At 49.0% G+C, this 15,985-nt stretch overlaps 1 protein-coding gene across 1 annotated transcript in view; it reads left to right on the forward strand.

Moving 5' to 3' along the window:
- SUSD6 (sushi domain containing 6) overlaps positions 1-6,988 on the forward strand; it is a 79,434-nt gene extending 72,446 nt beyond the window's left edge. The window contains exon 8 of the mRNA XM_084287705.1: positions 1,243-6,988. Coding sequence (XP_084143831.1) covers positions 1,243-1,268 — 26 coding nt within the window. The 3' untranslated portion in view covers positions 1,269-6,988. The remainder of the gene's footprint in view (positions 1-1,242) is intronic.
- Positions 6,989-15,985: the final 8,997 nt, after the last annotated feature.

Here is a 15,985-nt window from a genome sequence, read left to right on the forward strand (position 1 = left end):
CTTAGTAAGCAGCTTACTGCCACAGTGCGTGTGGTGCTGCAGCCCTGGCTTGTGAGAAAATGCAAAAGGGGGTGCTTGGTACAGGGCAGAGGTGCTGCTCTGTTCAATGGCCCGTGTATCTTGCATTCTTGACTTTTGTTCTGCCCCAAAGGAGTGGCTTTACAATGATGTGAAGATGCAGTTTAAGATTGCTTCTGCAGAGACTGCTGTGTCTTCAGGCAAAAATAATGTAACTGGCTTGTAGGTAGCTCAGGGCAGCACTTTTTTTCTGTGCTGTCACACCCTCTGGCCTTACTAGTGCCACCCAGAAGCCTTGCAGTAAAAATAGTTCAAGGGGATTTCCACTGAAGGGCAGAAGTGGCAATGTGTCCTGAGATAGGCATTAAACCTCTGGTAAGCAAACAGTGGAAACCCCAAAGTGGCACTTACCATAAAAAAAAAAATCCACAGTGTAGAAATTAGAGGGTGTTGCCTCTGCACTGTGTCATTTTTATCACTGCCTGGAAATAAACATTGCCTCTGTTGCAAGTTGTATGGGTAGCCCCAAATAGCAGGGGACCGTAAGACTTGTGCTTACGGCTCAAAGATGAGGAAGCTGCAGCTACTGGAGTTTGCATTTCTTCAGGTCAGGTAAGGCCAGGTGTGATCCATGTATCCCCAGCCATCCCTGACACAGCAAGAAAATTCTCATCTCAGGCGTTTTGAGAAGCTAAGAGGTTGGTGAGGTTATGGGAACGAAGAAAGGGAAGTTATTGCCCTCTCCTACGCAATATCGGGGCTTTATGGGAATACTTTTTCTTCTTGTGGGACTCCCAGTTCAAGAGGAATGTGGAGAAACTGAACAGGCTCTGTTGGAGGCCTGCCAAGATAGTCAGGGGCCTGAGAGGGAGCTGGGCGTAATCTGCTGAAACACAAAGAGTAACTTGACAGATTCAGATTGGGCATTAGGAAAATATTTCCTGCTAGGAGGGTAATGCAGGGCTAGGCAGCCAGGCAGAGAGGTGATGGAGTGTCCCTTCTCGGAGACTTTCAAAGCTGAGGGTGGTGATGGTCCTGCTTGCAGAGGCAGGTTGGACCAGAGCCCAGCAGAGGTGCCCTCTGCTGTGCTACGATGGCAGGAAGAACACTGCTTTATCACATAATGGAAATGGGGGCCTGTCTTGCTATCAGCAGTAGATTTTGGTGTGTGTTGAATGACAAAAGTTTGACATTTTCTTTTTTTTTTCTCTCCCTGCCATTCAGATATTCCCTTGTTGAAGGAAGCATGAGGCCTGCTGTATTTGCCTAGCCTTCTCCCTCTTGGATTTCTTCCTCCTCCCTTCCCCTGCCTTCGGGACAGAAGCACTCTGTGCAGCCTTCCCCATCCTCGCGAGCTGTGCCCTGGATACCTCCAAGCAGAGACGCCCTCAGCTGAAGATCCAAAGGATGCCACCAGGTTGCCTCCTGGATGCACCAGTGGGGCTGGTGCAGCGCTGGCTTCCCCCTTCCATCTGCATCAGGGGCTCAAGGAACGTAGCGGATTTGAGCTCTCCTCTCCTTTTTCCCAGCCAGATGTTTGACGGCAGTCTCTGAGAAGAGCTGCTCTTTTCTTGTGCCTTTCTCCTCCTCACACCGGCTTGTTGCAGCTTATCAGCCTCTCTAGCCCTCCTGCTGCCCAGAGAGGGGCTAAAACCGCTTGCTCACTGGGTGCAGACAGTTTATATATAGGTATATATGTTATATGCTCTTCTTCCAGCATCCTCTCTGTAATAGGGCAGGACAACATGCCTCACTGGGACTGACACTGGGCTTGGGGGGGATTCCAGTTAAGGGGCAGCCTGTAATGCCTAGAAGTGTCTCGGATGAGATGGGCCATGAGGCAGCGTAGCTGTGCAATAACAGTTGGGAATTGCTAGAGCACCGAAAGCTGTGAAGTCCAACGTGTAGGAATGCCCTCTGCCCTCTTCCCAACAAACAGCTCTGCAAGAGTCTGCTCCTGAAAATCACTTCTGCCTCTTCTACCTGTGTAGCCCAGCTGGTTATGCTGTGTTTCTGGAAGCTGTGACTGGGACTGTACTGTTCATGAAACAGCCCTTTTGCCTTTGGTCCTGTGCCAGAGTAGCTCCTGATGTTAAGATTGTTGGGAGAGCCTTGGAGAAAGGACAGTGGTTCGCAGGGTCCAGAAAGGACTTTCTGTGAGTTGGTTGCATTCACTTAGGCATCAGGGTTGGAACCAAATCTGTGGCCCCGCTCTTCTGAACAAACCCATTTCCAATTGGCTTTCCCCATTAAGGTTGTTCTGCACTAACGCTTAGGTTCCTCTGGTCATTCCTGCAGGCAGAGGTGATGCTTTCAGATGTGGGCTGGAGGCAGTTCACGTGTTTGCAGCTGTCAAGAGAAAAATGCCCATAGGTGGTGAACGCTTTGTGCCGCTGGTGCAATCCCAAATTACCTCCCCAGTCACCCCAGGTACTTCGTTACTCACATCCTGGGTAACTGCCACCTACGAGGCTGATGTGTCTTCCTAGCTCCATATAGCAAGTCTGCTGTTTTGTCCTAATGGGCTTCAGCAGGCCTGCACAGGAGGGCTTCTTTGTCGCGTGGCTGGGACACGGCCACATCCACAAAGTCTCTCCCGAACACAATGCAGCCGCCCGTTGCTGCCAGTAGTGCCCAGGGACACCACAGCTGAATCCTGATCGTAAATTTTAAAGACTGCTTTAGTTCTTGCAGCAGGGGAAACAAAATACAGAAATATGTATACCTCTGCCCCCAACAGTTCTCTGTCAGAATATCCTGGTGGCTGCTACCAGGACTTCATTTCTGCAGGTCACCAAGTTCATCCGGGGTGGGCGATCCAGTCACAAAAGCATGGAAGCTGTAGGGTTCTTCAGAGAGGTTGTCTGGAAACTAGGTTGCATGGAATTGGTTTCAGCAAGAAGAGCTGGCTTCTTAAAGGCAGGTGCTTTGTCATGGCTGTCTCAAAGCAACCAGGAGAGTGCCCTGTGAGAAGCTGCTACATTTTTCATTTGAGTTGAAGGAGCAAAATGTCATGGCCTTACACATCATGTGGTAATTTACAGGTAAACAGGGATACTCCCTTTGCTGCTTTGCTTTTGTTTTCTGACCCTTCCTATCCTCATCCTTGTTGCTCCACAAATATGTTGCCAGAGCACTTGGTAGCAGTGACACAACACCTTTAAAAGAAATAAATAATCACTGCGGCTCAGCTCCAGTTCTAGGAAATGGGGATTGGCCGTGGTGTCCGGCCATGCACCTGCTGCTCCTGTTCCTGAGGAGCTGTTTAATCCCAGGACAGCTGGGATGGCACGTGCATGTGGATGGAAGACTCCTATTTTCCCCATCCCTGTTTAGAGGGATGTTAATAATTTAAAAATGCAGCATTTTAAACTCCCTTCCCTGTTGCTCACATTATCTTGCATTAACAAGAATTTGGCAAATCCAGTTTGGGTATTTTTTTGTTCAGTTGGGGTGATGAAAATCCCGTGTTGTTCTACAATGGGCTGTCGTGTTTCGAGTTCAAGCACTGTAGAGGGCAAATGTTTACAGGTCTGTTATTGGAATTTTAGAAAACGAGCGTGGGAATGTTCCCATTTAGTTTTTAACTCCTACCTTAAAAATGTTCTGAGCTTGAGCAAATTGTCTTATTCACTGGTTTTATCAGGGCATATGGAGAGACTGAGCGAGTGTGCAAAGCTGAGGGAAAGAGTATGGGAATTTTTTCCTGCTTCCTAACCAGCTCCAAGTGGGACGTGCTTGTTGTGTATTTAAGGTCCTGCCTCCTGAAACTGACCCTGAGCAATCAGGGTGTAAAAGTCAGGTGCATGCTGTCTGCCTGCAGGGAGCCGTCCTTTACCCCAGTACCACCTTGGTGAAAGAATCCCGTAATGAAGCTGGAAGCTGATCCCAAGCCCGACCTTGCCCTGGACGAGTGCCTGTTCAGCTAGCAGAAGGCGTGCACTGTGTGGTCCTGCCTCCGCTCCCTGCTGTAGGAAAGTAAGCAGCTGCCAGGTGGGGAGAAAAAAATCAGTTTGGGTGGGGAAGGGAAGGCAGCTGCACAGAAGAGGGAGCGCTTTAATTTTCTTTCACTTCAAGAAATTCTGGGAAAAGAACTCACTAAGAGGAAAAAAACAAATGTGGAGGTGGAGGGAAGCACGCAAGCATCGGTCTTGTGATCAGGCATAAATAGTCAGCTTCTGCTGGCTTGTAAGAGGGTGAAAGAGCAGCTCCCAGGCCGGGCTGCCTGCCGTGCTGGGAGCCCCAGCTGCCTGCCAGCATAAGACAGAGCATGGAAAGGGCTGTGGGGTTACTGCATCCAGCTTGCGAGTTTGCTTCCTTATCAGATAAGGTAGCGTGGCTGGGGGAGGAAGCTAGGTCTTTGTTGTCTGCTTGATATCTTTTCTCAAAGAGGAGTGAGGACTCGCTTTATTTACTGATTAGCAAGTGATTGCTGCTTAGGTTTGCTTTTATTCTGCGGAGGCTGGAGGACTGGGGAGTCCTCAGGGCAGAGACCTAGGAAGATGAACCAAATTGCACAGCCCTGCCTTTACTTATTTATGGTGGGAGCAGGGACCTAGACTCAGAGATCCCTCATCCTGAGCTCTGCCCCCCCAGGAAGGTTCCTTGCCTCTGAGCAGGGTGAGCCCTGTGGGCAGGGGTCGCAGGTGGGTGCAGCCTGGATCTCCTCGAGGTGGATGGGGAGCGCAGGGGCTTAGCCTTGCAAGGTGTAAGGTGCTGGGTGATTGGCTTTTTGTTGTTCTTTTGTTTGTTTTCTGCTGGGGCCACAGCCCCCTTACCTGTTTTCCCACCTAAGCCCGACAAAAAGAATTCAAAGGGAGGCATTTTGCTTGTTTAGCACTCCCACCATGATCATTTAATCTTCTGTCACTCGTGCAGGGCCTTGTGAAGCTCAAGAACATTAAAATGATCTGATTACATCGGAAGAATAAAAAATAGCACTTATTTGTAAAGGGTTTTTCTTTTTTGGAGTCCAATATTTAAAAAAAATTAAAAGGGCATTTCAGAAATTCAGAGTACAATGTGCAATAGAAAAACATCCTTGCTCTTTTGGTTTAATTTTTTGGATTAAAAAAAAATAAATTCAGCCAACTGCAGTGTTTTCAGCCCAAGTACTGGGCTGGTCTGAGAGAACCAGCAAGTGAAGCTGACAGTAGCCCGTGGGGAAGTGCATGATGAAGCTCAGGTCAGATGATGGGCTGGCTCAGGTTGTGCCAGAGCCTCCTGCCACCTCGAACTGGCTCAGCAGCACTGGTGAGAGATGTTTTTGTGTGCTCTGGTTTTAATTAGTTTGCAAAGTTTAAGGAAAAAAAAAAAAAGACGCTAGGAGGAGAGACATTCTGCAGCATGCAAGCCTGTGGAGTTGTTGCTGAGTCAAAACTTGGTGAATTTGGGAGGGAGAGGGGCTTAGTGCATTCCTGTCCTTTTGTAACCATCAGGGAGCTGGCTGTGCAGAACGCTTCCTCTGCACGTATGCTGCTTGTTCACACCTAGCACATCTCTCCTGAGGCTTCCCCTTTGCCTTTCAGCACCAGCACAGTGACTTTTTTAATGCTTCTGGAGCCTTTATTTGGCCTTTCAGCACGCAGAAGTCAGCTGTGGTAGGAATAAGCTCTCATGGGAGGGAAACATTGTAAGCTGCTCCCAGAGGTGGGTGCCATGGGGCAGTACTGAGGGCTGGAGCTGTGAGGGGGGAGAGGCTCAGGCACTGGAAATAATCTGGGCTGGTCAGGCAATTCGCAGTACAGAAAGGGGAACACAAGAAGGGGTGAGGGGTGAGGAGGAGCTGTGACTACAAGGAGGGATGCTGCAGCCTAATGAGAGCCAATGCCTTCATGACCAGGTTTTAAGGGAGCTTGTGCTTTTTCTAGATGTAGGAGGTACCAGCAGGCTTGCTGTGTAAAAACATTATTGTACAACTAGACTCACACTGAAATCTCCTTGCTGACCTTCTTAGAGCATCCTTGCAAAACCTGGTTTTACTGTTTTGGTAGCAGTTGTTTTACAAAATCTGCCTTTTTACTCTCTCCAGATTGTCTAGTTAAATCAATTTCACTCTCTGGTTTCTGTATATAAATGCAATAAATTCCATCCATTTTCCACATCTGCCTCACCCCGGCCTCAGCCTTTCAGCCCTTCCCAGGGAACCACGTATTGAACTTGTTCTTTGTGAAAACCTTTGCTTGCAGAAAATGTTTATTCTCTATGAAATGCTTTGAAAGTGCAGAGAGGTTTCCTAGAGCTGGCTTCATTTTAATGCGTATTTTTATACAGGAAATAAGCCCTCTTCTAGTCCTTCATCCCCGCCTACACCAGGACAGAGCACGACATTTCCCACACTTCAGGGCCCTGTGTTCAGCACTGCTTCCAAACTCGACCCGCTGCAGGTTATGTACGGATCTACACGCCTGCCAGAGTGGGCTCTCCTGATGCTTTTGCATTTGCTTTCCGTAGGCTGTGCTTTTGCTTCTGTCCTGGGGTAAGCAAGGACAGAGGCAACTGAGCTGTGCTGGAAGATGTTTTAATTCTGGTTCTCAACTTTGCTTCATTCAGACAGAAAACAAAGCCAAGTTGTCTGTGAGGCAGACGTCCTATGATGCAGTGGGTAGACTGCTGGTAGTTGCTGATGCAAATGCAAGGGGAGCTTGATTGCCTTTGGTGCATTAATCTTTTCTTCTTTCCTGTATGTGTTTTTTTTTTTTTTTAAATCTGAATTGCACCACTATGGAATTATTTGCGGAATGGTACTCCATATGTATGTGGGATTTGAAATCAGAACCATAATTGATGGTGTGCAGGATGTCACTCAATCAGTTTTATTTTGCTTTATTTTATATATATTTTCTGGTATCCTGTACATTGCAGTGGGTGTGAAGATAGTATTTTAATATTTGTACAAAGTTTAATTTAATTGTTCTATGTATATAACTGCATTTCTAAATTAAAAAAAAAAAAGTTCTTTTGAAGTGAAGCTGTAATCTGCGTGTGTTTTTTGAACTGCTTGGGCCTCACGGACTGGAGGTGTAGCAGCACTCGGTCAGCAATGGAAGAGGACACAGCACCATGGCTTGGCTCTGCCCTGGCAGAAACGCCCACACCATAGGTCCCTGGGCAGGGGGGAAAGGCAAGAGCACAGAAATGTGAGGGCTGAACACCGTGGGACGAGGGCTGGATGAAAGTTATGGGGAGGCCTCCCGGGGGAGTGTAAGGTCGGGTGTGAATTTGATGTCAGGAGGGAAGAGGCATTTGGGGAGTGCTTGAAGCGACTGCTACAGGGATTTCTTGCGGCCCCCGGCGTGCCGGACCTGGAGCCTGGGCTGATGGCTCCGTACAAACAGCCGACAGTCACGGCCGTGCCTCCATCCATCCATGGGCCCTTGGGAGCAGTAAGCCAGGGAAGGCTGGCCAGGCCCCTAAGGGAGGGGAAGGGGAGAAAGAGCTGATGTATGACACGGGAGGACGCGAGAGAAGGAAGGGTTGAATTAAGTGGCTAATTAATTTTGGAGAGTAGGTAATGGGAAGAGTAGATATAGGGAGGATGTTATTTTCAGAGGAGAGCTCTCACTGCAAAATACTAATCCAAGGAGGGCAGGTAGCAGGACAACAGAGGAGACACCGGAGATGGGCTGGCTGGCTGGCAGAAGCAGGAACTGTTCTGTGAGAGCTCAAGCCTCTGCAGTCCCTTCTTGTTGCCTGTGTTATTTCAAAGACTGAAGCACCCCTCGAGGCAAGTACAGTGACGAGAGTTCATTTATTTTCTTTCAGACATATCAGCAGTGGGATAGGAAAGGGAAGGAGGTCATTTTGGCCAGCTCATTTAAAGCAAAGTCCAGAAAGATGCTGTAAGACTTCCATTTACTCAGTCAGGCTGAACGAGGGAAGAGGTGACACCCACCTTCCCCCACCTCCATTTATTTTCCAGGTCATGCCCACAAGCAAGCTGATCTTGCTGTGGTTTTGCTGCTGTGAAGCTGGAGCTGCGCACCCCATGATGGCTCTCCTGCAGCGGGTGGGTGGCACCTGGGAGCTGGAGGCCTCCAGGCACGGCTTGAATCGCTGCTGGGCTGTGGTCTGCTGCTGCAGCAGTGCTGGCAGTCAGAACGGGGCCTTGGGGTTGTTTTGCAGCTCTTATCTTAGCAGCCCTGCTACACCACGGGCTTCAGCTCTTCACCAGGACCGAGCACATCTGGAAGCGCTCTGCCTGCTGTGAGCCGCAACGCCGCTGTGGGGAAGCTTTGTGGTGGGGCCGTGCTATCACGCTGTCCCACGGCAGATCGCAGCCTTGCTGCTGCTGGAAACCTCCCCTGTGCTCCCGGCTCTCCCAGCCGCTGGCCTGCTGTTAGGGCTGCCACAAAACGCAGGTTTCCCCCTCTGAAAGCTGGAAGATGCCTGCAGGCCGTGAGTCAACCCCCCTGCCTTGCGGCCGCAGCTGGCAGGCAGCTGGCTTTGCTTCTGCTCTGACTCCTCCACCCTCCCTTAAGGAGGCCCAGCGTGCTGCCCATATTTCGGAAGGGTATAATGTCCATTTTTAAACCCAAGCAGTCAGATTGAGGAGAGCAGAGGCTGGGTTTGGGAACAGCGGGGCCAAGGGAAGAAAGCTCAGGTGGTGAAGCCCCTCGGACAGGCCCGGTGGGAGCCAGAGGCAGAGGCCTGGCACCCCGGGGTGACTGCTGGGTTTTGCACCTTGTCCTCAGGTCCCTGGTGCTACAGACAGGGCAGCAGCTTGCACAGGTGACTTCCCTCTGTCCCCACGAGCTGCCTGAGCAGGGTGCCAGAAATGTCCCTGTACCAGCTGCTTCCAGCAGAGTTGCGCCCCTGGGTTCAGGCCTGCCGACAGTTTTTACCGTCCCACCATCTGCATCTCCACTCCTGAGCGTAGCCCGGCCCCAAAGAGCTGCTAACCCCAGGAGGCTTTAAAGGAGCTGATTTGTTACTGAAGCTGTTTGGTATTTCTGTTGTCCTCTGGTGCTTCTTCAAGAGCCTCACAAATGACGGAATTTTTCCTCCTGGCATCTCTGTGGGTGAGCAGGCCCACACTGTGCCCATCATGGGGGAACAACAGGGCACAAGATGCTCCGGGTGGTACAGGAAGGTTGCACAGATGGGAAATGAGCGCTTGGTGACAGCTTCAGTGCCTTCTTCTGTGCTCTGCCTCACCTGGGGGGCCACAGCTCCCCTGCAGGTAGGGTAGGGGTCCAGCTGCTGCCGCCAGGCTACACCCAAAGGCAATGACCTCCATGGTAATTTGAAGGTATTGATCTTCCTCCTCATGGAAGCACGATAATGAAGGCAACACATGCTGCGTAATCACACTCTTGTTACTCTGCATTGTGGCTAACGAGTTTGAGGTGAACCCTGGGGAATCGCCCTTCTGCTCCTGACCCAAGGCAAATCAGCGGGGGCTCTGCAGTGCTGCAGGAGTCTCAGCTTCCTTCTTTGCTGCATTTTGGCAGCGAAATTAGGAAATTTAGAACAAGGTGGTAAAAAAAACAACCAAAGGGAACAAAAGAGGGAGCTGGGCACAGGCACATGAGGTGCTGGGATTAGCTTCTCCTGCTTGCTGGTGCTGTAGGGACCGGCGAGTTGCTCTTTGGGGTGGTTCATCAGTTGTTGGCATGGTCCGAGCCCCCACGAGTTGGGGGTGGCAATGAGGAGGTGGTGGCTTTAGCAGCCACTTTGATGTGGCCTTGTGACTCCCCGTCTCGCTAGCATGCAGCTACCAAGTAGCGGTGTAGCACAGGGGATGGCACCCACAGGCCCAGTACGGGTTTCCAGGGATGGATGTCTGTTCCTGTGCTTTCACAAACTTAATGTGCGTCCTCTGGCAACTAAGCGCTGAGTTTAGTAGGAGTTAAAATGATTAATGCGCCTCTAACCAAAGAATGTATCTGGGGAGGGAATAAAGAAAATGTTATTTGTATTTGGGATCAAAACGCTCTGAAAAAAAATATAAATCACAGTAAATCTACTTTAGCAATTGGAGTGCTGCCATAAAGAGAGCTAGGTCTATACTAGCCATGATGATGCATGTGAGGCCAGAAATCAGGCTCACTCCCATGAGTTAGATACTAGAGCAGCCTTGTGGCGGGGTAGGGGAAGGCGACTGGTTTTAAGATGCAGCGTGCTTGCTTTAGGAAATGCCAAACACTTCCCCAAGAAACTGGACTTTCTTGTTGAAATAGCCTTGTGGTATCACTCCAGGATGGCTGTGATGGTCCCAGCAGTACCAGGTGAGTAGAAAAGGAGCAGTGAAGACAATGGCCAGGCCACCAGCCCAGGACAGACTCTCAAGATAGCAACGTTTGAACCATCCTGAGGAAATGAGCTGGAGGTAGTGTCTTTCCTCAGGCCTTCACCTGGTATTTGCATCTGCAGAAGAGGGACATGAGCCCATCCTAGAACATACCTGGGTGGGTGCAGGAACTTCTTGACTTCATAGTGAAACATATTTTTGTTGTTGTGTGTGTGTGGTTTTTTTTTTTCTTTGCTTTTTGCTGGTAAAAACCTGTTTTCTCCAGTAATGCTGAATTTATCTGTGGGATGTTTCCACTGAGAAATGACCCACTGGGAAAGCAACCCTCTGCAGCTGGTCGGGGTGACCGTCTACCAGCGCAGAGCTAGCTGCTTCCCTCTGCTGCTTCCCCAAGCAGCACTGAGTCGTTTTCTTACAGGGGAGGAAACAAATTTTCCAGACACGAGGCCCTTCTGGGCAACTGTTGCAGTCTCCTCTGCATTTTTCAGGAACACAAAGTACGATTTTATGTCCAGAGCCCAAAATATGTTTCTTCTTTTATTGGGCTCCATAAGCTAGAAAGTTATTTAAAACTTTTATGTGTCTCCTTTCTAGTCTGGTGAGGGAACAGGGGGATATTAATGCTTGAGGGGGATTCCCTCCCTCCCCTGCTTCTTAAAGAAAGCTTGCCTTGTTTTAAGAGTTTTCCCTCTGCCTGACTCCATAGAAAATATTAGGGATGTGGGATCTGGTATTCATTATAAGTTCCCAACAGAGTAAGATCAATGAAACTTTAAATAAAACAGCTGTGGGCCAGTATGTCATTGAGCCGTTGATTTTTGTTAGAAACTTCCAGTTTAACCATTTGGTGAGGGCCTTTATCCCCTTTTTCAGCAGCCTGCATGATGCTGCCTTGTTGCTGGTTCTTTGTACTCGCTCCAGGTAGATCTTGCCAGGACCTTGTGTACCTACCCACCAGGGCACGAAGCCTGCATCATGGAGCACTCACCCATTGCACAGCCACGAGTACTTCTATCTTTACAGGCAGGGGTACAGGATTTAACCACAAAGCCACCCTCTTCATCTTGAACATGAAAACAATCAGGTAAAATATTCAAAACTTATTATTTTTGTCTTAAATAGAGTGAAATGAAGCAAGTCCTTCTGAAACACGGAATAAGACCAAAGGGAAACCCATCCCAGCTGTCAGCAGTGCCCGGCAGTGTGTTCTCCGGGTACCTTGTGTGCACGTTTCCATCCCAGCCAGATGCCGAGCACGAGAGCAATGAAAGGGAGGGAGGCTGGAAGGACTTGGAATGAAAAGGACTGAGCGTGTACAGCTCTGCTGAGGAAGGGCGATATTGCCATCTGCAGGGAGCAGTCCCCGGGGAGAAGGCAGTGCTCAGCCTGGTTCAGCGTCTTGCAGCTGGGAGTAACAATAGGAATTTTGGAAGGCAAACGCAGGTGAGGCAGACAAACCCTCCCTCCTGATGTCATTTGTTAAACCAGACTGATTTCCCAGGGGGCAGAGGCAGCCCAGGCTCTCAATTCCTCCTGCAGCAGGCGGGGAAGGGCTGTGCTCTAGGGAGGGCAGGAGGTGCTGGGGAGCGATGGAGGGGCCTGGCCGGCCCCGTGGCCTCCTTCCTCTCTCTGCTGTTGCTGGCAGACACGGGGCCAGGACGCTGTCATAGCTGAAGGCTTCAATCTAGAGCAGGGGCTGCGACTTGTGCCTGCAAGCAGCCTGGGGTGAAGAACAAACAGGAATTGTGTCTGTTCCCCAAACCATTTCATCATCCTAAAGCAAAATGTAATTTAAACAGAAGCTTTCTGGCCATCATGTTCGTAAGCAAAGATCAAAATGTATCTGAAGAAAGTTAATTTTTACCAACAAGAGCATCCTCAGCTCTATGCTGAAGATCAGCATCGCTGATCTGAATGCTGAGCTTGGGAAGGCAGCTGGTCCCCAGACATTTCTTTATGGGAGGTGACACCAATTCCTGCAGCAAGCAAGTCAGCGTTTTGGAAGAAGAACTGTGGAACAAGCCCAGATAATGCGTACAGGTAATAATTTACTGGCAGGAAAGGGACACCAGCACTCCTGCCTTGTCCCCTGCAGCTTCCCCCAGGCCATGCCGCCTGGCTGCACGTGGCTTTTCCAAGCCCTGCTGCTCTCAGCCCTGCAAGGAGAAGCTGCCCCCAGACAGCCACGGTGCTGGTGGGGCGCTTCTGGCAGGACTTGCCCATGCCTGAGGGTGATAGGAGTCAAGCCTGCTGAACGTCAGCTTTCATTTCAACAACCCTTGTTTGTCTAAACAAGTGTTTGTGGCTGTAAGGGAGAGGTTCAACATATGAGTTATTGGTTTCTTCAGGGCTTTGGAGGCTACCTCTGTGGGATAGGGGGGTGAATCCCAGTGTCCTTCCCAGTTAGACTGGCTCTGTGCTGTCATACCAGTCACACGGATCATGGGGAGTTTAAAGCTCAATTGCACGGTGCCTGGCAAGAAGTGCTTTGTCCCCCTGCGGCATTTCAGAGGTAAATTTTCCAGTGTGGGTGCAGTAAGATATGGATCTAGCCACTGCTCCTCTGCCAGCAGAGCTGTGTCAAGGCGAGGAGTGATACTTTGGGTGCAAAATCCAAAATAATTGGTATTACTGTCACCCTGAAGTTGAATCAGTAAAAGAGGAGGGAGAACAGCAAGTAAGAGAAGCTGGGAGCAAAACCCTCCTGAACCAAGTCTGCCACTGAACAGACTGTAGCATCAAAACATATCAGAGACAGACCGTATTTTTCTGTACCTTGAAGGAACATGAAGAAAAAGACTTCTATACTGGCGTGAGGACTTTCAAAGACTTATAATACTTAAACAGACCTTTTCAAAATAACCATAGTGTCACAAAAAATCTGTGTATGCTTGGCCTAATTCTTGAATGATTGAACAGTAGATGAAATTGCAGCTTGTTCTCCAGCATGGTTTATCAGAAGATTAGAGGAGCCAGGATGCTACGTGTGTGTATATACATATATATAAAAACTTTGTCCTTTCTACTCTGTTTTACCTGTGCAAGATGACAGCTAGGTTAAAAAGTCTGTTGTGATGACAGCTTAAAGAGTTTGCCTGCATTGTGCAACACTATGCACTATGGTGTGTTGTGCAACACTAATACACTATGGTGTATTGTTTTAATGTTGTGTTTGCTTAGCTCAACAGTTGCCTAAAAAATAAGGACTGGAACCACAAGTGATGGGACACGTACCAACACCCCCTAACTGTACAAGCATGTCCAAGGTAGGAGAAAAGCACTGTGGTTAATATAAACATGCGAAGCCACTTACTGCATTGATAACACTCCAGCATTCTGCAAGGGTTTCACTTCAGTTTCAGAAAACTATCTCAAAGCAATTGATGCCACAGCTTTGCTATACCTTGAGTCTACTACAAAATCTATGACTGAGTGATTTTTTTTTTCAATTAGCCGTTCTTCATGAACTGCATAGCAGCCATATGTGTGTTTGAGTAGTACTTTGCCATACAAAAATTGGGGTTATTGTTAAAGCTTACTTACTCTACTATCACCAGAAAGATCAGCACTTGTCCCTTAAATACCACACCTGCTGTAAGCACATCCCAGAATAGGTTATGCCTGTTTCTGCAATGCCAGTATATTTATTGAGTTATTTTTAGATTGGGATCCACTTTAGCTGAAGCCTTTATACATATCACTATTTCCTAAATGTTTATTTCTGATTTCATACTAGATTGTTCTTCCCAAACATAAACATTTCTGCCCTTGTTCTTGCAGATTTTCATCTTGTTGAATCATTGCTTTGGTTCGTCAGGCTCATTTTGAATTCTCTTCTTGTCTTCAGAGTGTTTGAAAATCTTCCCAGGGTGTTTCACCTGCATGTTTTAACACTGCACGCTCTAATCTGCTTAGCAAATTATTAATGCAGCTGTTGAACAGTCCTGTGCTGAGAGGAGATCCCTGATTCCGCAAAGGAATTGTCCCTGTGTTTGTCAAGGAGATACTTTGAATGCAAACTCTGAAAAAGGTATGCTTCCAGCTTACAATTAATTTTATCCTGCCATTTTCCTGTTTGCTTAAGAAAATACCGTGTGTGGCACAGCACTGAAATCTTTACTACGGTCATGTTTAACACTTCTCTATTTTTCCCCCTTGCCCAGTAGCTTAGTTATTCTGGGAAGGAGTATTGGATTAATTTGAAACAGCTTGTTGATTGCCTGCCTTGTTGTCATGAGCAGCTTAGCAGTTTAATGAATGAAAGTACTTATACATTGATTATTTAATCTTCTGTTCCATTGCCTCTCTGACCTTTGAAGGTAAGCTTGCCAATCGAAACATCACTGCACCTCCGGGGAGTGCGGTGTTTGGGATGGTGCTACAGATGTCTCAGTGATGCTTCATTAACTACTTCAATGAGTTTCTTAAGGATTACAGGCGCTGGCTACTTGGGTAATGTGAATTTCCTCCATCCTGCTATTCCCCTATTATGACCTACGTTCTCCAAATCCCTTTTAAAACAAATACTGGGTCTCAATTAAGCAAGAGGTGGGGGTGACATGACATGCTCAGTCTTTGCAATCTGCTGTCTGCTGAGCACAAAAACTTTTGCTAATGTTAGTCACCGAGTCTGTGTAAACAACAAAAAAGATGGTTTGTCAAAACAAAGATGTGTTGTGATTTGAGCTTGGAAATTTAATAGCAGACTGTGGTCACGGGTGCAGTGGTTGCGTTTAGGGGTACATCAAATGTTGGCTTAGGAGCTTGGGTGGCTTTCAGGAAAGGTCTGTGGGCTAGCCGAGGAAGGACACAATCCTGCAGCAGCTCTCCTGTTACCCCCTGAAGGTTTACAGATAGCTTTGACACAGTAGGATGCTTTTGTAGTGGTCTACATCTTGCTCTCACAGGGTTGTGGCATTTCCTCAGCAGTTCACGTTTAGTGTGTAAAACTAAACACACTGGTCTGGGGTAAATTTGTTCTGATCATTCAAACATTAACCCAAGATTTTTTTGGGGTTTTTCTTTGTTCCTGCAAGCTCCATATTGGACCAGGGGTCAGTCACCCTGTCCCTTCTGCAGCTGGCATAAATTCAGCATGAAAACACGAAGCTAACCTAAACCTGACTGCATGTATTAGATGATGTGTATAAATATGATGGCATGCGATGCCTGTTCAGGATTAAGGCTCTGCTGGGCTGCGATCTGATGCCGGGTGGGTCCGCCTGCTTGCCTGACGCAGCGGCAGACCGCAGAGCGGTGGGCAGCACGCGCTGCGTGCCATGGCGAGGAGGAGGTGTGGGGGTTTGTGCCTCGGGTGCGTTTCGCTGAGGCACAGCCACGGCCATAACGCCAGGCTCGTCCCCGCTGAGGGCTGAGCGATGGGGTGCAGATGTGTATAAACATAAGGTGACTCCGGGGCTGGCTGAATACTGCAGCTGAGCAGCAATTAACAGTTTATTAATTATGTTTGGCTGGGAGAGACACGCGTGGGGACTCGTGAGGGGTGTGAGCACCACCAAGGCACCCTGTGGCAGAGCACTCCCCCTCAGGCCCCTCACTCCCCAAGATGGCGGCCGGGCACCGCCTCCCCTCCGCCATCACCCCGGGGCGGGGCGGGGAGGGAAGGGGCGGGGCCAGGGCCGGCTCCGCCAATGGGCGCACGGGGAGGGGCGGGGCCGCCGCGCGGGGCCGCCCCCGGTTGGCGGAGGCGGGGCG

Source organism: Netta rufina (genome assembly GCF_964035555.1).
Source record: "Netta rufina genome assembly, chromosome: 5".
In the NCBI taxonomy this organism is placed as follows: Eukaryota; Metazoa; Chordata; class Aves; order Anseriformes; family Anatidae; genus Netta; species Netta rufina.